This window comes from Neltuma alba, unplaced genomic scaffold, assembly GCF_004799145.2.
Source record: "Neltuma alba isolate B1F8T4 unplaced genomic scaffold, ASM479914v2 tig00013081_pilon, whole genome shotgun sequence".
NCBI lineage: Eukaryota > Viridiplantae > Streptophyta > Magnoliopsida > Fabales > Fabaceae > Neltuma > Neltuma alba.
The window spans coordinates 179,102-201,550 of record NW_021637411.1 but is presented as its reverse complement, the minus strand read 5'-3'; the positions used below and the strand labels follow the sequence as shown (position 1 = coordinate 201,550).

The 22,449-nt window shown below is 35.1% G+C and overlaps 2 protein-coding genes across 3 annotated transcripts; both read right to left on the bottom strand.

The window, feature by feature from the left end:
- Positions 1-2,701: 2,701 nt before the first annotated feature.
- On the bottom strand, positions 2,702-4,051 carry LOC114734219 (VQ motif-containing protein 17-like). Its single transcript, XM_028921789.1, has 2 exons — positions 3,066-4,051; positions 2,702-2,974 (listed from the first exon to the last, which is right to left on the bottom strand). The coding sequence occupies exon 1, from the start codon at positions 3,838-3,840 to the stop codon at positions 3,298-3,300; it is 543 nt and encodes a 180-aa protein (XP_028777622.1). The 5' UTR covers positions 3,841-4,051; the 3' UTR covers positions 2,702-2,974; positions 3,066-3,297.
- Positions 4,052-8,687: 4,636 nt separating this feature from the next.
- LOC114734217 (omega-6 fatty acid desaturase, endoplasmic reticulum isozyme 2) lies at positions 8,688-12,650 on the bottom strand. 2 transcript variants are annotated; one of them, XM_028921784.1, is made up of 3 exons: positions 12,560-12,643; positions 11,420-11,421; positions 8,688-10,271 (listed from the first exon to the last, which is right to left on the bottom strand). In XM_028921784.1, exon 3 carries the CDS (start codon positions 10,260-10,262, stop codon positions 9,111-9,113), a length of 1,152 nt encoding a protein of 383 aa, XP_028777617.1. In that variant the 5' UTR covers positions 10,263-10,271; positions 11,420-11,421; positions 12,560-12,643; the 3' UTR covers positions 8,688-9,110. The 2 variants fall into 2 exon arrangements, with proteins under 2 accessions (XP_028777617.1, XP_028777618.1); XM_028921785.1 differs by lacking the exon at positions 11,420-11,421 and having other exon boundaries at positions 8,688-10,277; positions 12,560-12,650.
- Between the last annotated feature and the right edge of the window lie 9,799 nt (positions 12,651-22,449).

Genomic DNA, 22,449 nt, shown 5'->3' with positions numbered 1-22,449 from the left:
AAAGGTGTGGTAGGAAGTATAATTTTTTTTTTTGAGCAAAGCGGTAGGAAGTATCATTTGAATTGGGCAATGTGAACGTGCGCCGTTAGCAGCCCCATACTGTTTAAGAAGTATATCATATGAATTGGCAATGTGAACGTGCTCCATTCATTGGTCTGTTTCTACTAATTTAACGTCACTGGATATGACACCTTAACCCCACTACTTAGTAGTTTAAGGGGCAGATATTTTACATCATTGTTTGAGTAATATGAAGCACTTTGACATTAGAAACCACGCTGTTTGACCAACAACTTGCCACGCTGTCATAATGACCTGCCTTGTCTGACGTGGAGCAGCGAGGAAGTTTTAATTTTGAAGGCGAGAAAAGTTCCAAAACTTGAGTTTTGGGATAAGCTTGAAAGAGGAGGCAACTGATTTGATGATATTTCATTTGTCTATTCTCTGATGTCACTTCCTAAAGAAGCTCAGCCATCAGTGATTGGCAATCTCGGATGTATAATAAGCCTATAATTTAGGAGTCAAGGAAATTGGAGGCGACAACTTGGGATGCCATCGGAGCGAGCAACGTATAGGTCGGTTGTTTTGATTCATCTGAACATGACAATTTTCATATGTCATCTGCCCTTGTTTTCATCTACATTCGTAGTTATCAATTTATCAAGTTGCAGAATAATAAGATGCCCCTTAAAATGGATATTGCAACTTGCAAATTAAGAGACTTTCGCGCTGCTGTCTCGCAAGTCAACTTCCTCTTGTTCGTTTAACCGTCAAACGGGAAACCATTTAAAAATATTTCTGCATTCTTTCATGAATGGGTTAAATTTACTAGATTAGTTTGTTTAATTTATTCATGTATTATTCAATTGAATTTGCTCATTTTTAGTGTATATATATAGTAAGATCATTTTTTTTAAATTTGGTTTATCAGAGTACTCATGCATTATGAGTGTCATTTTCAAGTTTCATCTTGATGCAGAAACACTTTATCAAATATACTTCTATAGTCCTAAATGTAAGACTCATTTTGTCGTGTAATCCTAAATATAAGACCCATTTTGTAATGTAATTGACTTATTTTGTAGTATAAATTACACAACAAAATGAATCTTACATTTAAGATCAGAGGGAGTATAACTTAACATTCTATATCCAAGTCTGAACTCTTAGGCTTGGACTAAGAGTTTTGTGTATGATGGAGGAGGTTTATCCCAATGGTGGTAGAACCTTCTTCATCTATTATAATTTTCCTTGAACTGATCAGACATCGTCTTTTCATTTTCACCCTCTGATCCATTGTTAATGTACTATAAAATGCTTTATGTCGTTGTTGAAGCTCAAGATATACTTTCTTTTTCTCTTTCACATGTATGGAGAGGTCGAACAATACTCTACTCGAGTGCGCACAGTTTGTGCGTGTGTAGTCTTTTCACTTACAGGGAGCCAATTCAAAATATCAAGTTTTTAATTAACCCTTTTAATTACGAGTTCAAATGAATCAGATCCATTAAATCTGCAACTCCTAATGATTCATATGGATGTATTAAGCCTGTTTAGCAACCAATATCATCACGTTAAATCTTACCTAGCGATCACACATAAGTTTGTCGTGTATATTATAGTGAAAGATAAAAATTAAGAAGGAAAAAAAAGCATATTACATCGAACTGTTGAACTAGTCCAAATAAAATACTACATCTGGTCTTAATTATAAAGCTAGTTGACTAATTTGAGGAGATTAAGAAAATAAGTTAAGTTAGTTATTTGTAATAAATAGATGTTATTTTTTCTAAAATATTCTTGTTAATCAAGTGTATTGGCTAAAACTGCTATTATTAGAGAGAATATCTTAGAAAAAAATGCATAAATCTAAGAGACACTGGATTGAGATCTTATAATTAGAATCAAAATAAAAGTCAAACGAGGTCTTATATTAAGTACTGGAGGTAGTATATTGCTTTCCTAATAAATTTCAATGAAGAAAATCCACGTGTTATTGTGACGGATGTGAATTTAAGCATATATGAGGATTCAGGGACTCGCGCTAGTCCTTGGATTACCCAAGCTATTTGAATTATTCATTCCTGCCCCTTCATTTGACCGAAAGCATCAAATGTCTTGCTCTAAACTATAAATCAATTTCCCATTGTTACTGTATTTGCCATCGCATCACAGCTTCAAAATGAAGCTCAATTGTACTACCTTCTCTTCTTAATATAAGAGCTCATTTGACTTTTATCTGGATCCTAAATATAAAAGATCCTAATTCATTTTATCTCTCGTATTTATCTTTTTTTTTTAAGATAGTCCTTATAATAATAGTAATTCTAACTAATACACTTGATTTGCAAGAATATTTTAGAAAATAAAATACCTATTTATTATAAATAACTAATTTTTTAATATACTCAAATTAGCCAATTAGTTCTTATATAAGGACGGTACGTAGGGTAGTATGATAATGATTTAAAAGGGTATGAAATTCAACCACACGTATATGTCCTTTTTTATTCGTTTTTTCTTAGAATCCTCATAGCTGGTCTTTCTATTAGATTATCCCAAATTGATTGAGCGCCATATTGGATCTGCAGGCCACTTGTATGATTACATATTTAGATCTCTGACCCCACCTTAACTTACCCCCTCCGTCCCAATTAATGATTTAACGTGCCTAGTTGGAAGCCACTTTTTCACTTACAACTGCATTAAGGTGTATATGATTACACGTTCTTGTATTGTTTGCTAAATCAATCTGTCACTAGATATGATAAAAAAAGGAGGGCGGATGGGACTCATAGAAGAGACAAAAACACGACTTGTTTCAATAGAAAGAAGCAAGCACCTTTGGTTATTGATGGCAGATTGGTATCTCTTTTTGTAAAACAGTGGCTGCCTCGTTGTAAATACTTTTCAGTAATGAATTCATTCTTCACTCCACAGAGAGAGGAGAGAGAGAGAGAGAAGCAAGCACCATCTATGATACATAATTAACTATTTTTAGGGAAATTCTTTGTCTACTTTGATGAAATTAATATTGTTAAACAGGTCTATCGTCATATATGTACCTGTTACCACGCCGTTGGCTTCCATGATTCCCGAACCGTTGAAACCCAAAGAAGCAATCAAACCACGCATGTACGTATAAATAACCTCGGAGTCAATATGATAAGGAGGTCTATGGAGGCGATGAACAAACAATTCTGTGTATAATTCCTAGAAGACACAGGCATGAGATCAAACATGGAAGCTATCAGCATACAAATTGAAGAGAAATAAGGGATCAGAAGAAATGAGCATCTATGAAAGAAGGGTGTCTTGAAACTCTTGGGTGTGACGATGAGCAGCATCCCAATTAGGAAAGAAAGGGAAATCGCCGAACTCAGAAATGAAGCCTTCCAAGCCTCTCAAATACTCGCCGGAGCTGATCTCACCGTTGTAAAAATCTTGTTCTTTCTTGATCAATCCCTCTCTCGACTGATGATCCATTCTGAGCTCCATTTTCACAGTCTCGTCGTGCAGGCCACAGCCACCCATGCCTCTGCTAGGGTCTGCAACATGTATTGATTCTTGTGGTATATGTGTTGCCTGCTTGGTGTTTTTTGTGTAGTTTTGGCGACCACCAGGTTTTCCGGTGAGTCTCTGCACCAGTTGGCGGAAGTTTGTCAACATCGGTCTGGATGATCTCTGTGCAAATATGTGAATGATGCGTATCTTGGGCTTCATTTTGGATATGGTTTGGGAGTGTTTGTGCATGCCTGGGTATACTCCTCCGCCTCCACCGTTACTATTCCTAATCTTGTTTTCCGTGCATGATGTCTCTCTCTTAACCCCTTTCTCCATCAACGCACACCAACAAATTACTAAAGCAGCAGAAGAAGGGGTTTGTGAGATGCGAGAGAGAGAGAGAGAGAGGGATTTCAGCAATTATTTGAGGAGGAGAACATAGGAGGTGATGTATATATAGAGGAAGCAGAAGAGAGAAGGAATGGAGCGATCAAGAAAAAGAGGGAACTCATATGGAAGGAAAACAAGCTGTCTGTTGTGTGGGGGAAGGATTAGTTGAATCCTAGAGTGACGATTGACGAATGAGAGAGAGAGAGGGGTCTATTTAAGTAATTTGCAGCTCCCCAGCGTGGTCTTCCATTCACCGGGCCAGTGCTGTACATGAAAAATAAATTAATTATAAAAAATGTGACTTACTCTGTTTCTTACCTGCCCTGAATTGTCAAAATACCAAATGGAAGCAGGCCACCTTTACGCGTATAGATGCCTTCAAACCGAAAAATGGGTTCAAATATAATTACGGTTCTGCTTGTAGTTATTATTGGTTGGAATAAGACTTTCAGGGAAGACTCTTCTAAACGCGCTGGAAAGGAGGGGGACCTGAGAGAATGGAAGAGACTGAAGTGAAAAATTGCAGAGAGCAAAATTGAGGCGGCACGAACTACGCATGTCTCTTCAGCTTGGTCTACGGTTCTGCTTGTAGTTATTATTGGTTGGAATAAGACTTTCTCAGGGAAGACTCTTCTTAAAAGGCCGCGCCACTGCTGAAGAGGAGGGGGACCTGAGAGAATGGAAGAGACTGAAGTGAAAAATTGCAGAGAGCAAAATTTGAGGCGGCACGAACTACGCATGTCTCTTCAGCTTGGTCTCGACCACGTCAGCCATGCGTAATGCTGCCGCTCATCATTTCATAATAAGAGCATTTTCCCATCATTTAACTTTTAGTAGTACTTACTTGAAGCGAAGGGAAAGGAGGAGCGAAATACATTTCATTTGGAAGCAGTAAAAAGGAGTGCATGGAAATAATAAAGCCGAAAATGAGGACGAGAGGCTATGATGGGGGCCGGCAGATTCCCATGAATTGGAAACACGTTGATGACCGGTACCCCAGCATGTTTCCGGGTAGTGAATATGAATCTAACATTATATATAGATATATAATCATTTAATCTAACTCTATCCATAATTTTGACATTTGTCTTTCATTTGTATTGATTTTGGTAGGTAGCTAGGCGCCTCCGGGTCCAGCTGGGTGATATGCGGTGCACATAATGCAATGGCATTGCCGCCTCATTTCCCCGTTTACTGTCACAAGCTAGCTCCTGTCCTACCCAGTCTCTCTCTCTCTCTATATATATATAAATTATTTATAAACATAACAAAAAGTAAAAATCTTTATATAATATACATATAATTAGTATATATGAAAAATATCAAATTATTAAATAATTTAGAATGCATTTAAATAATCTAAAATTATAATGAAATCATTGAAAATGGACTAAAACCTTGTATATTTAAATTTATGTATGTTTAAAATATTTAATGATATTACAAATATCAATTCATTCAAATCAAAATATTTTTTTAAAAGATAAACCAAATATCGAAATAAAAAGACTAGCGACTCACGATTTTAACACCACAATATATGAAATTTTCAATGAAAAATACTATATGGTTATAAATAGTCTAAAAATATATTGGATATTTAAGGGGATCAATTTTTTTTTTTTCTTCTATTTTTTAAAATTTTTTTAGTATTTTTCAGTCAGGCTAAAAAAACCGTCCGGTTTTCTGAAAAACCGTTCCGGTTTCCGGCTTAATAACGACTCAACTCCGGTCCAATCCGGCTCAACTATGTGAACGGTTTTTTGGTCCAAACCGAGCCGTTAATGAGTCCGGGTGACGGTTCAACCGGTCCGACCGTCGGTTCAGTCCGGTTCTTTAATCATTGGTAGCTAGGCGCCTCCGGGTCCAGCTGGGTGATATGCGGTGCACATAATGCAATGGCATTGCCGCCTCATTTCCCCGTTTTACTGTCACAAGCTAGCTCCTGTCCTACCCAGTCTCTCTCTCTCTCTATATATATATAAATTATTTATAAACATAACAAAAAGTAAAAATCTTTATATAATGCAGACACGTCCACCATCATAAATTCATAATCGGGAATCAACACACACACACAAACATCTCAGCGCGAATTTATTAATGGCTTCATGTACTATATAATATATATATATATATAGAGAGAGAGAGAGAGAGAGAGTTGAGGGTGGACGTAGTGGGGCATTAATTCACGCAGAAGTAAATGAAGCGAGCCCAATTCGGATCTTCCAGGGGTTGCCTCCACGTCCCCATATTTAGATTCATGAAGCTTGGGGTTGACAGTTGACTTCCTTTATGCAACTCTGGTGAGTGGTGACGGTCACTCGCTCACTCCAATAGTTTGCGTTCAGCATTCCCTCATTTGTACTACTACCTCTGCGGTTAGTATAAAATCTCATTTATTTTTTATTTTGATCATAAATATAAAATCTTAATTTATTTTGTTTTTTATATTTATATTTTTTTAAAGTAATCTTTTAATAATAGTAATTCTAAACAATATACTTGATTAGTAGAATATTTTAGAAAAGATAACATATATGTATTACAAATAACTAAATTTATTTTTTTAATCTCTTCAAATTAGTCAACTAGCTCTTATAATTATAACCGGAGATAATACTTCCGATCCTTATATAAGAGCTAGTTTGATTTTTATTTTGGTCCTAAATATAAGACTCCAATCCATTTTGTCTCTTATATTTATTTATTTTTTTCTCAAGGTTGTCCTTGTAGTAATGATAATTTATATCTAATATACTTAATTAGCAAGGATAATTTAATAAAGATAACACATATTTTTATAAATAATTAACCTAATCAGTTTATTTAACCTATTTAAATTAATCAACTAATTTTTATATTAAGAATCATAATATTCAATAACTTGTCATTTAAAGCCGTCCCCCCATTCAATCGGGAGCGGCTTTCCTCCTCTGCCCTTATCCTTTGCTTCGCCTCCTCTACACAGAACGTCGTTTTGGGTTTTAAAATGGAAGGCTGCCCTTTTTAAAAAAAAAAAAATCAACAGCTTTTATTTGAGGTATTTCACAGAAACATCTACTGGTTTAAAATAATTTTAATGCACCTGACACCCAAAAAATTTGTTCACTAGTATCTAATATCTAACAAGCTGCACTCTGAATTACTTTTCTGATTCTTAATATAAGACTTAATTGTTGAGTTGACTTTAGTCTTAAATAAAATACATATTTTTCATATTTATCAGTTTTTTCTAAATTATCTTATAGATATTCTCTCAACCATAATCAAGTAAAAAAAGGAGAAAAAATATTAAGAAAGATGATATGATGTTTAGGAAAAACATGTTATATTTCTTATAATTAAATAACTTACCTAACTTTCTTAATCTAATAAATTAGTTAAATAGGTTTTATATTAAGGATCGGAAGAGTAGTTTTTAGTAACACTCAATCTCCTAAAAGTAGAGGCTGACTGCTATTTTTTCTCAAACCAATATCCATCATTTTAAACTATTTTCGGTGGCATCCCGTATTTTAAAATAATTTTTAGTGCATATAATACTACTCTAGTCCTAAATATAAGATTTCTTTTATAGTGTAATCTAAAATAATTTTTATTGCATATAATACTACTTTGGTCCTAAAATAATATATAAATTATACTAAAAAAGAGTTTTATATTTAGAACCGGAAGAGTACTTTACAATATCTTTCCAGTAGTACTTAATATCTAGCAAGTTGGACATGCAATTTTTTTTAGTAGCACACAGTATTTTAAATTAATTTTATGATATTGAGTGTCACTGCAAGAAAATAGTTTAGAATATTGGATACACTAAAAATTAGTTTAAGCTACTGTGTGTTGCTGAAAAATAGTTTAGATTACAGCTTGCTAGATACTAAATAGTACTGAAAAATATTTTTGAGCGTCAGGTACATTAAAAATTATTTTAAAATACTAAATGTTACCGTAAAATACTTTAAAGTAAATGATGTTAATTTAAAAAAAAAAAAAAAAAAGACAGTGACCAGTCTTTCATTTTAACACCCAAAACGACATGGTTTTGGGTAGGGGAGGGGAAGTGAACGGTAAGGGCAGCGGAGGAGAGCCGGGCCCCATCCCATCACGTAGGAACAAAGACAGGTTGGTTTCATTAGACAAAGCCAGAATGGACTAGCCCAAGATGATGGGAGTGAGCCCCAAGAATTGGATCATTCATCAGCGTAACACTTGTCTCAGCAGAACAGGGCACGCCTACAAATTAAGCGAAGCTAATAAATGGTACCAAGTGGGTTTGGATTTTCCTGATGCTATGAAAAACTAAAACCCATCGCCACACCGAACCCATTGTCTCATGTAGTACTGTAATTTGTGGATTTAACGCTGGCCAGAGGATGTCCCTGTGGTCCCACAAGGAAAATAATGGTATTTTACTATTTCTAGCTCAATTTTTTCCTACAGGCTCATAGAACTAAAGTTTGTTTCCATGTTTTGGGAAAAAAATCTAAAATATCCCTGACGCAAATACAAAATGCTGTTCTGTAAATTATAACTACCTGCTCAGGTATTGATAAAATGGTACTCGAATCTTAACAAGCAACTTTCATTCAGGTCGTCATTTACTAAAATATACACGCTGTTGTCAAATTGCATAATTGCGCAAGCTTGACTTGTTAATTTTGTAGGGTAACTAGAAATCTTGTTTCAAAAATACGCCCTAAGATAACTAGAGATTAACTTGGTAAGACTGGCATGCATTGTTTTCAATTGTGGAACTTTTAATGGTTAAACTTCTAGAGTACTTGAAATTTTATTTCAAAAATGTATTCCGATCCAATCAGATTGCTGATAATTACATAACCATCATCTACCTTCTCACGCCGACGAAGAAAGAAAATTGCATCGTATTATCTTGCTCCAGAGCCGAAGAAAGCATGATTCCAGTGATACGAGTCAAGCCCGAGACGTTTAGCATACGAAATGAAAATAAGCAACTATCTTAAATAACGTATGAGACTTGGGTTCATCGGATGGACCAATTGGCACAAATTTGTGAGATCAGGCAAATTAAGAACACAGGCCAAGACCACGGAGACGAGCCATGTCTTCTTCCTACATCTATGAAACAGTAAAATTATTCAAAGGCAAATCTAAGGTTACACAGTTGCACAGTTCCAATTGGAGACGAAACATAGCCTAAATTCTCGGGAAAGGAAAGCTTCCTAATCAAATCAGAACTTGTTCTTGTACCAGAATACACCTTTAGTCGCAGCACTTTCATCTGGCTCAACGTAAATACATTCCTTCGCCTCCCTCCACATTGCCTTGTACACAGGCGTTCCATCAAACTGATAATACTCTCCCAAAACTGGCTTGATTGCCTTTGTAGCCTCCATCGCGTGATAATGAGGCATCGTGGAGAACAGATGATGCGCCACATGGGTGTCTGTAATGTTATGGAAAACCTTGTTCAGTATACCATAATCTCTGTCTACCGTGGCTAAAGCTCCCTTCAACCAGTCCCACTCGGAGGAATCATAGTGTGGCAATGCAGGGTGAGTATGCTGCAAATAAGTGATCAACACCAAAAATCCGTTGACCACCAACAATGGCACTCCATAAACACACACAACCCAGGCAAGTCCATTCGCCACGACAAGACGGTAAAGCCCATAGCACACAGCGAGCACCCCTGCATCTGATAAGTATATTTGAAGCCGCTCGCGATCTGAGTAGATGGGACCGTGTGGGTCATAGTGGCAAGCAAAACGAGCATAAGGCCTTCCTGAAACGTTAAAGGCTAGGTAGAGAGGCCAGCCAAGAGTGAGGGTAACGGTAAGGGTTAGGACTCGGCCTGGTGGATTGTTAAGGTATTTGGAGTACCAGCTAAGACCAGACCTTTTCTTTGGCACGAAAACTTCATCGCGCTCAAGAGATCCGGTATTAGAGTGATGACGGCGATGGCTGTATTTCCATGAGAAGTAGGGGACGAGAAGGGAGGAGTGGAGAACGAAGCCAACGGTGTCATCAAGCCATTGGTAGTCGCTGAAGGCGTGGTGGCCGCACTCGTGAGCGATCACCCAGACGCCGGTGAGGACGCAGCCCTGAAGAGCCCAGTAGATTGGCCAGGCCAAAAAAGAGAGAGGCCGTGAGAGGAGATCGAAGTAATGGGTGGCCACATAATAGAGGCTGAAGGCTATGGTGAGGTCGTAAAAGACATAGGAGAATGAGCGCAACACAGAACGCTTGAAACAGTGAGGCGGCACGGCTTTCTTGATCTGGCCCACTGTGAACGGGGGCTGCTCCACCGGGCTTCTCTTCACAGTCTCAGTCTCTGACTTCCTCTGGGCAGGCGGAACGGAGGTTCGGCCACCGGCTCCCATTTTCACCCACTGTGTCTGTAAAAATTTGAATTGGTCAGAATAATCCTCCCAATCATCAGTATAATGCCTAACAATGTGCCATTTTAATTTTCTTTTCAAATAAAATTGTAACGCCAATGCCTAATCGTGTATAATTTTAACGCGGCATGAACGTGAACATGCCATAAACAAATACTTTTCTCTAATATCTTGCATGTCCAGACATCCATGTGGTTTAGAAAGAAAAAGAACAACCCATGCGCATTAACGCCAACCACATATGATAGATATTCTCCGTCTCAATTAAACGCTAGATCGCCAAAAACAGATCCAACCTTTTTCCCCTGAATGAAAACAATTAGCAGGTAAAGAACGGCAACTTCCCATTTTAGGACGCAGCATAGACAGCTCGCTTATTAAAAGCTTGCATCCATAAAACACCTGCCATCCTGCCAAACTTAAATTCATGTTGTTGAAGTACAAACCTAAACAAAGCAGCTATAAAAGGGACATCTTGAAGGCTTTTATCCCTAGCCAATAAAGATTCTGATTGCAGGGGGAGCCAATAGTGGAACCCGCAGCTGAGTCTATGACCACTAAAACTCACAAAATTGATGATGATTCGGAATGCGGGCACCAAGTTTTGGATCCGAGACAGAAATAAACAAAAGAAGGATGCCAAAATTACTGCCGGGAGACCAAATCGAAGGGCTATTTATCTTATAAATAGACTTACTATGTCCATCAATCAGTGAATGGTTGAGAATTTATCAAAATAATTCGCTCCCAGAAGTTGGATCTGGTCAAGCGCATGACAGTTCAGCAGGCCCACGTCAACGCGGGCCGGTGATAAGTACCCATCAATTACCCAGACCACGAGATTCAATGATTTGGGCCTCCTCGTGTCACACTCTTAGCAAACTTTTTCTTTTTTGGGCCAGCACATTCTAACCAGCCCTGTTATTACGCAAGCCGAATAATGTGCTGGAAGACCCTGCACCCCAAGGATAGAACATCTTTCCAACCCCACGCAACTTGGACAGACAATATGGTGAGCTATTGGCAAAATAACCTTTTCCTTTTTCTTTTTCTTTTCTTTTTTTTTACCAGCGGCAAAATAGCAATTTGCAAAATCTAAAGTCAAAGAATAAAACGAGAGCCACTAATTATGTCCGCACATCTCTCCGCGTAAATATCTTTCCTCAATATTTGGATGACTTAAATTTCACATAGTTGATGCTAGATCTAAAAATTAGTTATCTTATGAAATTAATTTTGGAGAAACTGAGTTGCTTGAAACACTTTGAATCTTATTTTAAAAATTTAATATTAAATTTCTATTTTTAAATTTCTATGAATAATTTCATTGTCAATCAATTCACTTAAAGAATGATAACTCGAATATGTATCAGGTTTAAGCTGATGAAATGAAAAAAAAAAAAAAAAAACTAATAGAGCGAAAAGAAAATTTTAAGAAATAGTATTGAGTTTTAAAAATCAAGCAACTCTCTCTCTCTCTCTCTCTCTCTCTATATATATATATGTATATCTCCTAAAGATCAAATTACGATGTAAGAGCAAGCTAGATAATAGTAGCACACCCACTGGTCAACCAAAGCTGTCCGTGAGGATTTAGGTTTGTCATCGCATTAGTGATAATAATAGTTACTGAAATCCAGCAGACAAACGGCCGCTACGCTAGTCGGCTTGCGTTTCAGTTAATTGTGGGAAGGAGTCCTGGTATAAAGGTAGTATTGAAGATTCCATGAAAGCCGTGCAGTGGGACCATAAATACTAGGAGGGTCATGTGAGTGATGTGACCCCCATTCAGATCCCAGATACACGACAAACAACCCAGCGAAGGAGGGCTTTCCTCTCGCTAGATCCGAGCCCTAAACTCCTATGGTCACGAACGCTCAACATTATCAGCCGGGAGTAATGGTGAAGAGCAAAGCAGAAAGAGACCAACCATATCCACATTAGGCAGGAACGAATCAAATAGAGACAACATTTGAATCAGAGATTTACAAAAGCCACCTGCGAAACTTGAACGCCTTGATTCTAGGATATAATTCGTAATTCGTACCTCCTAATAAATATGATAAAAACGAAGAAGGGAAGACAAACACTGGAGAGATCCAAAATCTACAGGAAAACTTTGAAGCATAAAGGGAAAATAAAAGTGGATCTAGCATAGATCATGTGGCGAAAATTAGCGTGGGATGCGGGATTCGAGAGCACTCGAGCGAGAAAGTGAAAGCAAAAAATGTGAAATGAGGGCAGAAAAAGAGCAGAGAATAGAGATGAGAGAAGATGACCTGAAGCGGAAGAAGAAGCCGAGAGCTCTGCAACAGGTGTCTCCTCCCTGCGTCTGAACAGAGTGAGTTAGGGAATGACCAGCCAGCCGCCCCTGGGTCTGCGTTTGTGAAATAGATCGAGGGAGGCGCCAGTGTATTTAAGCTTTTGTTTCCCTCCTCAACTTGATCTTTCCGTCCAATAGTGCTGGCCCCACTGGATTTCAAGCCTCAACTAGTGCGTTTCGACCTTTTTTTTTTTTTTTTATTCCCTTCTTCCGATTGATGCCTATGCGTATGAAAAATATAAAATTCTTTTCATAATACCCTTAGCTACTGTGCTTCTCGGTTTTCTTTTATCATCCCATTTTTTTAGATATTTTTAAAGCAGTCCGCTCATTAACGAACATTTTGTGATAACTGTATATTTTTTATTTTGTACTTTTTCTGTTTTAAATATAAAACCTATTTCATTATGTAATTTACACTATCAAATAGATCTTATATTTAGAGTTGGAGGAATATTTATTTTACAATTTTAAAAACCCTATGTACGATGAACTCTTCCGGTCCTTAATATAGGATCTAATTGTTGAGTTGATTTTTGTCCTAAATATAAGATTCATTTATTATATTTATCAATTTTTTCTAAATTACTCCTATAGATACTCCCTCAACCATAATCAAGTAAAAGAGGAAGATGGGGTATTGAGAGAAATGATTATGATATTTTAAGAAAAGTATGTTACATTTCATATAATTAATTAACTTACTTAACTTTTTTAATCTAATCAAATTAATTAAATAAGTTTTATATTAAGGACCAAGAGAAATATTTAGCTGTTTAGATCAACACGAAATGAATATTACGCTATTTTATGAAACGAATCAAAGAAAGAAAAATATGTGGCAATGATCATAACTTCTTTGAGAAAATTCAGGAAACGGAATAAATTAAGGGGGAACATTGACTATTAACAGCAACTATGCCACTCAGTTTCTTATTATAGGTTACTTGTACCTTAAAAGTTTGTTTCAAAATATAAGTCACAATGATATTTTCTAATTCTATCCCTATTAATTTAATAAAAAATTAATTAATCTCTCTCTCTTAACTTTTCATTTTCTATGCAATCTATTCCCTCCTCCCCTCTCTCTCTCAACTTTTAATAAGAGTAAATATGAAAAAAAAAAACTGGTTAATTTAATGTGTTTATTGATTTACGGGTTTAAAATACAAATGACTTATAATAGAAAAGAAAATAATACGTGAGAGAAAAAAAACTAAATGTACACTTGTGCAGGCTTCAAACTTCAAGGTGTTCATCACTGAAGACTATTGAAGGTAGAAAATTAGTTTGATGCATTTGCTCCGGCTACTGGTTTATTTGGAAATTTAAATAATTCCACGCGATTTGATATTTACCAACTATAAATGTTTCTATTGAATAAAACGTGAATCAAATTCTTTAGGCGATGCTTGATTTTTCCGGTGACCCATAACGCGGTGCAAACAATTTTCTCAATTAAATCGTTCAATTATTTGATTTCACCCCTGTTTGAAAAATAAGAGGAGGAATTCACCATGCTCCAGGACATATTTATCTGCCCATCTATCAGTGTCCTATTTTCTAGATTCTAATAATAGACCAGGACCAGACTAGCCCAAGAGCAATAAAATAAATTACTAATATATTCTTTAATCTTTTAAATTTATTTTTATTTTAGTTTTGATTTTGATTTCTTAATTTTTAAATTATAAGTTCTGGTGTCTTAAATTTTTATTTAAATTATTAATTTCAATAATTTAATAAAAAAATTGATTATTTTACCCTTTCAGGAACTAAAGCTTATGATTTAAAATTTAAGAAATTAAAATTAAAGTGAAGATAAATTTGATGAAGAAAAAATTATATTAACCCTAAAATAAAATAAATAATTCGGCGTGTTCTCACTTTAAAACAATTAGAAACCTCTCTTGAGAATATCCTTTTATATTTCCACATCAACATCGTCTCGTGCAATATAATCATTGTCATGAAAGATGAGTTTTTTAGTAAATTATGAATAACCCAGTTGCCGGTCAAAAATTATGAATAACCCAATCAAACAGGGAATTAACCGGGCTGTCGGCGTGATATATCCACAGGCTTCACGCATTCGCGAAGGACGGTTTTTGATTACTTTCCTTTCCCCTCTATTTTCTTTTCCCTTCCCATTATCTGCTGTGTAACTGTGTTATATAAAATTACAATATTGCAAAATTAATATCTTAAGAAATTAACATTAATAAATGAATACGAGCAATTGAAATTTTATTAAAGTGCTTCAAATCCACACAAGTTCGTAAATGAGATAATTTAAAATAAAAATTAAAAAAATGATAGGGAGAAGTGTAAAGACAATCTAAACCTTGCAAGCCCAAGCAAGGCATCAACGTGTTTATTGTTAAGGTACACTTTAAATTATCAATGTGAAATATAAAACAATTTTTTTTTGTGAAATATAAAACATGAAATTTTTTTAATGACTTACGAGCGATATAACTAAGGTCTAAATATTTAAAAAAAGAATTATGATGTATTCCATGATGGAAAAATATTTATTTTACATTTAATTCATATGGATTTTTTTTTTTAATTCCTAGAGCTGAAATTCTATTTCAAAACAAAGCATCACCTAAAGTACTATACTACCTTCAGTTCTAATTATGTGATGTTACTTATAAATTATAAATAAGGTTTTATAATTCGGAGTAAAAGTAGTATTTAGATAAAACAATAGTACTTTTTTGGTTTTAAATATAAAACTTATTTTACAGTATAATTTATATTATAAAACGAGTTTTATAACCCAGGGGGTGTGGTTGAGCGATGGGGGCTCATCCTCCCTTAACCAAGTGTCAAGGGTTCGATCCTTGCCTTGGACATGGAAAAGCTTTAAAACCCTGGACCAACTGTCCCACCCATCGAGGTGCCTACAAGCCAACCAAGGGATTAGTCACTGGGTCCACCAGTAGATACCCTGATGTTTCATAAAAAAAAAGAAGAATGGGAGGAATATCAAAGAAGAATATTTTTACGTGGCCCAGATGCTGTCATCCGTGGCCTGTGAGTGGGCGTCGTGGCTCCAACCATATCCAATTGTAACTTTTTATTAATAGTTTTTTGTCAAAATGTAGGAATCCCATTCCCGGGTAGTTTGATCTTGATCGTCCCCCAATTTCTGTACCGTCACGATTTTACATGAGCCCCCAAAATATCTCCCCCTCCCCCACAAAAAAAAAAAAATCCTTTTCCGGGGTCACGTGACACTGTCAGGTCCTCTTTTCAAGATTTTTATTTTACCATTTCCCCCAGTTTTTAGCGAAGCACCCACTAACCTTTTTTTTTTTTGGGTCAAAGCACCCACTAACTTAGTGATATTCCCTGCATCTTTCTGTTTTCCCCCTTTAAAAATTTAAAATTCCATCCTTTGAGTCGATTACCTTTTATTTTCTTTTTCTTTTTTTTTTGGTGACCAGGATATTTTCTTCCCATCTCAAAACAATGCCCCCATCTTTTTTTTAATAATAGTAAAATAATTCGTCTCAACAAAACGCGCATGTCTAATTAGAATAATAAGAACTCCCGCCATTTGGCGTAGGAGCTGCCCCTCATCCTCAACAAAACAGCCTCCAAGAAATATTAATTTTGAACTAATTTTAATATATAAAAAAGTATAGCTAGGTTATTAAATTTGTCATAAACTAATAATTTCTTTCACTTTACTCCTCTCTATAAGTGATGTGATTTAATTTTTTCCAACTCTAAATCTCAGTTAATAGGGTAAAATGAGAATAAAAAGTAGTAAGGATGTAATGAAGTAATATTTAGGAAAAAATAATTAAATATCCTTAAATTAGTCAAAACTCAAATCAGTCCCTTCAAAATTTTTAAAAAAAAATGGACACAGCACCTCTCCTAACAAATAACCACGTGAACTTTAGTAATATAAAAATTATATACAAGAACATAAGATGTCGGAGGATTTATCATATAATTTCAAATGTTAGGGAAGTGTTCCGCCAAGTGCAACACCTTTTCAAATGCATATTTTGCTACGGAAACGAACTCAGTTTGCCGGACCCAACACTCAAGGCTAATGACGAGTCTAAGTTTGTTTAGTATAAAAAAACAATCTTAGTCAAGTTAATTAAACACAACGAGGTTGTTGGGAGCATGGTGGGGCTTTAAGCTATACCCGAGGCTGAATGATGTGTCCCGATCGAAAATTTAAAAAAAAGAGGCAGAATGATGTATTGGGAAAAAAAAATTTTTTTAAATCAACAACTTTCATTCCTTTGGTTGGCCAAAGAAGAATTTGCAAATTGACGAAACGTGGCTGATGAATTTTCTATTTCCAAGCAAAACCATTCTAATTTCCGATGGGAAAAATTTTTAATCCTCCACTTGGAGTTTCAAGTAACTCTCGCTTTGCTTGGGTGATTTAAAAGTTGGAGACGGCTTTTTTTACTAATAAGTCAGTATTTAAAATCATTTTATTTTAGAAAAAAGATTATTACAATAAGGAAAAAAAAGGAGCCAAATTATATTTATGATCGGCTTAAAAGTTCCTGAACAATTCCCCATGCTCCCAACAATTATCTCATATTTAACCCAATCAAAATCACAAATTTATGATATTAAATAGACTGGTCCTGCTCCTAGATCCAAATTTAAAACACGCGCATAAATAGTACTCCTTTAATATTATTTATAAAGGGGAGAAAAAAGATATTTTTTTATCTTATTTATAGGGTACTAAGAGAAATTTTTTGTATGGATATACAATTTTACCCTTCATTTATTATTATGTTGATTCTATTTAGATGAGGTATAACATATGTCAAATAGGAATAAAATTAAAAAGTTATTAAATTTTAAATTAGAATTAATAAAATTTAAGATTTTTGTTTAATCTTTATAAAACATATTAAAAATAACTTATAAATGCTTTAAAAAAGAACCATCGCTTCACGCAACAATAATAAAATATCTTTTGAAAAAAGAAGAAGAAGTCGTGATACACGTGCGACCACAGGATGGTGCAAGTGTGTACATTGGGGTGAATTAATTAGGAGATGAACACGTCACAGCTCGGGAGACGGCGAGTCTTTTCCTTTCATAATTCCAAGTTCACGCTTTGCACTCAACAGCGACGCTTCTCTCGTTTTGCACCCTTCCTTCCTAGTTCCTACCCTTTCCTGCAAATAATTATAGCCACTAACTTCCCCCAGGCCCATTAATCAGGTTTAGTCTCTTTCCTGCCCCAACTATTAATTAGTTCACCTGAATGTCGCGTCTGTCAACCGTGTGGTTTTGGAGGTCAGTAATCGCGTCACCGTTAAAATTTCACACCGACCCAGCATCCATTCCCCGGGACGATGATCCATCCGTACGCAACTCTCTATTGCATTTTTTGGCTGTTGTGTATATATATATGTATATACGTATTATTATACATACACAGTGGCAATTAATAATGCCAATTAAAGGGTAAATATTGTTTAAGTAACATGAACTAGTACTAATTACAAGATATGGAAGTAACGTGTGGGAGTAAGCCTACTTCCTGAAGTCTCATAATGAGCTGCCAAGGTTGGTGGATTTTTTCATAAATTAAATAATACGACTATATATCAGATATTTGTCACGAGGAAAAACATCCAAAACACGCGGTCCGTTCTGCCGTTCTCCACTTTTGAACATGGACGGTAACGGCATAAGTAAAGACGTGCGAGTTATGGCAAAATTTAAATTAAATAATTATGAAGTTAATAATTTAAGTGGGGACGAGTTTGGTGTTCGCTTGCATCAGATTTGGCGTGCAGAATTAGGAATATAATAATGCAGTTCATGATTTAATTGAAAGTCAAAATATATAGAGCTCATACTAACCTTCTTAGTCTCGCCCATGACGGTACCAAATTTGATTCATTGTGCACATGGATGGGATGGCAATTGCGTTGCGTTTCCCACTTAATGGGGCCCCCTCCCGTGTAAAAATCTTGGATTATTAGGGCAATTTAACGATCAACTGACAACTCCTCACCAACCAGTTTAATAAGCAACGTAAACTATATTTTTTCTGAAATTTTTTAATCGGATATGTGTGTGTGTGTGTTTTTTTTTTAAAGTAGGCTTTTCTGGTAACCAGCGATGTCTGATTGAACGCTCGAATCATAAAATCTGTCTTCGTTTTAAGTCGTAATCAATGCCTTTCGTTATTTATTTATATCTTCACTTATTCAGTCATTTTAAAAATATTTCTTTTCAGTTTCAGATCCTTTTTATTTTCTTGGTCAGATTTCTTTTCCGTCTGCATCACTGAAAATGAAATCCATCTGACATCTTAGTGCGTTCATTGAATTTGAAAGACTGGCCGATGCTTTTTGATCCGGCCACTGGTGATGAAAAGATTAATCAGCGTAATGGGATTTATTCCGAGATATGAAATTCAACATTACTATTTTTTTTTAGGCCATAAGTTCAACGATTTTAAACATCGCTATTAATACGCATCGCCCTCAGTGAGTGATATGACTAAATTATTATGTCACTCTAAATATAGGCCGGCCGTCTCATTTTGATATTGAACATTTTAAATAAATTAAAATCATTACAGATAAACGTGAATTTCACATTTAATTTAAAACTGTATACTTTAGCTAAATTTTAATTGTGCACGGGCTGAAGTGTGATTGTTGAGGATATGGGAGAGTATTCACGGATATATCTTGATTTAATATTAAACTAAACTAAATTTTTTTGCTCAAAAAAAAATATTAAACTAAATTTCAGTGCAACCCATGCTTCAAAAATAAATAATTTTAATAAAGTACTGTTGATGAAAGCTTTTTTTTTTTTTGCCTTCTTCTTCTTCTGGGTTAAATTAAGAGCTTATTTGGATTTTTATTGGTAAAGAAGAGCCTATGGGTCAACTTAAGGTTAAGCTGCGATCACTTAAGTAGGTGGGTGGCGGTTTGATTTTTAATGCCCGCATGCGTAGAAAATTTATAGCCTTTGCTTTGTTAAAGATAGAAGCTCGAAAAGAAGAAACTGAAGACAATAGATAAGATAACAGGCAAAATAATATTCTTACTTACCCGGGAAAAAAAAGACAAAGTATCATAATGACAGTACCCTTTCGTTATGATTGGAGGCAAAAGACTCATCAAGGTTCACACCAATAAAAATATATTGAAATCAAATAATTTGGCAAAAAGCATATTTTTCAAATTTTCTATTAAAAAATCTAAATAATAATTTAAAAAAAAGAAAAAATTATATATTATCTGGAATCATCGGTAAGGGCATGTTGGAGATAACAGTCTCATCCCCAAAATCTGTGTGTGTGGACGGATGGTTAGAGTTTGGAAAATAAAGAAGGTGACGGGTGGCCTCCCCCAATCACTTTCCCTCTTTTCTTTTTTCCTCTCCTCTCGATTGTTGTCTTCTATCCTTATTAAAGTAAATAAAAAAGTTTTTTTCCCCTTAATTTTCTTTTATTCCATCTAAACCAGGAGTGGATGAAATAAAATTACTTTTTACCCCCTCGCATCTTAGGCAGATTAATCCCCCAGAACGGATGGTGATCCTGGGATATTCTTTTTTTTTTTTTTTTAACCGTCAAACTCCAAGCATCTCACAAGAAGGAAAAGAACGTGTTTAATTTATTCATATATTTTATATAATGCAGACAAAAATAAAAGGGAGGAGGAAGAAAGTAGAGCCTGCTTGGGGACAATAGTACAAGACTGTGGCCCTTGGGCATCACGGGGAATCGCATAGCAGCCACAAAAAGAGTTAAAAAAAAAAAAAAAAAAGATCTCATTCCACTCACTAAGTTATGTCCATTCATTCTGATTTTTTTTTCTCGTTTTAAATTTATGTCAATACGCGCGACTTCATCTTTGTGAGAGAGCACATGATGGTTTTATTTTTAAGTAATTTGGATAATGACTTCTGCCTAAAATACTGTGGGCTGGGGTGCGAGGAATGATCATCTTAATTGTGAAATTTAGTTGGTTTATAAAGTATTTAAATAGAAACCAAATCATAATTGTAAAAGAAATTTACGGTGTATAAAATAAATATATGAATGATTTTATTTTGATTTGTTAAAAAATACTTTTTAAAAGTAATTTTATAGTTTGCCAAACACTTTTTTAATTTAAGACGGAAGTGAAAAAGACAGGAAAGTGATTCCATCTGGATCTCATTGGCTTATTCCCTTAAACTCAGAGCATATGCTCAGTATCATCGTCAGCCTACCCCGGCCAACTCAGAATTTATTTATTTATTTAGGCCAACTTGGAATTGTTTTATTGTGTTCTAACTTAATTGTAATACTATCTCTAATCCTAAATATAGAAATTAGGTGAGGAGTTCATTTTAATCTATTAGATCTTTTCAGAAGATCTCCATTAATTATACACGTTACAAGAGCTCCCAATTAAAAAGTAGTTTAAATACAAATGATCAAAGAGAGTATTTTAAGAAAACAAAGATACGTTTATATCTACTATAAATAATCAACTGAACTAATTTATTTTAATATTTATTAATTAGTTATCCAAATACGAAGGGGTGCTATGTCATATGTGGACGGTGAGGTTAGGGGCAAAACAAAGAGTGGCATTCCAAAGATAAAAAACGATTGACTTCTGTAAAAAAGTCTAGAAAGCGGGAAAAGAGGGAGAGTGCAGCACAAAAAGCCAGATATCACAATAACAAGAAGATCACACAACCATGACCTTACCTTATAACGTATCTTGCTTCTCAATTCTTTATATGCCATTCTTTTCTAAATTACTGTGAACTGAGCCTAATGCACTTATATAGATGGAAAACTCTTCCGAATTGCAGCCAGATGTTGTTGCGGCTCAACCGAGTCACATATTCGTCATTTGCACTCTTCATTACACTCAACCAAAAACCACAATAGTAAATATTCACCGGTATAAGTGTGCACACTTAAGTCATTTTAGTACGAAACATTAAAAATGACAGACATAAACTAGGATTGCAATTGAGAAAAATTATTAAACAAATATTTAGCATGAGTAATATTTGTTATATAGGATTAGGCAAACCCACGGAGGTAAGATTGGAAAATACCACCTCATCCTATGGTGGTATTCTTCAATCTCATATATATAGATTTGTCCAATCCACTTTTTTAATAGGTTTTCTTAATCTCAGTATTAATCTCTACCCTCATTTTTAATGTTTTGTACCAAACGGGATCTTAGTGTCTGACAGTATTTCGAAAAGAATTATTTCTAATACGAGGATATGGATGCTTAGGACCAAAAAAAACTGCTATTAAATATGATATCAGCGATTTTTTATAAGTATTCGCAAATGATTGACCACTCTCTGCATGACGTACGAATCCATGACTTAGGCCCTGTTTGGATGTCCCTCCAACCATGGTTGGGAAAGAAACCAGCCAAACAGGGGCAGAAAATGTGAAACCATGGTTTCGGGTCAAACCATGTTTTAAACCCAAAACCATGGTTTCGGCAAAAGTGGTTTGAAGTTGCTTCTGGCTCAAATTTTCTAGACATTGGTGTGGACCCAACAGCATATGACAAAGCAACTCCCATAATTGATGCCTCACTCTTCATTCCACACTCGGTTCTTCACTATTAATCTTACAATTATAAATATATACACACATTAATTTTTATTAGTTATATTATCTATATATTATAATTATGTTAGTAAAAATTATTTTATTAACAATTTATTTCTTCAAATCAAAATATATTATAAAATCCATCCCTTATATAATTATAATATTAATTTATGCTCCTTTTAGTAATTTGCACATATAAAAAGTGCTTCTGGTAACAAAACTATCCAACA

Coding starts and splice junctions, on each gene's coding strand:
- LOC114734219 (XM_028921789.1), bottom strand. CDS start 3,840: ATGGAGAAAGGGGTTAAGAGAGAGACATCATGCACGGAAAACAAGATT.
- LOC114734217 (XM_028921785.1), bottom strand. CDS start 10,262: ATGGGAGCCGGTGGCCGAACCTCCGTTCCGCCTGCCCAGAGGAAGTCA.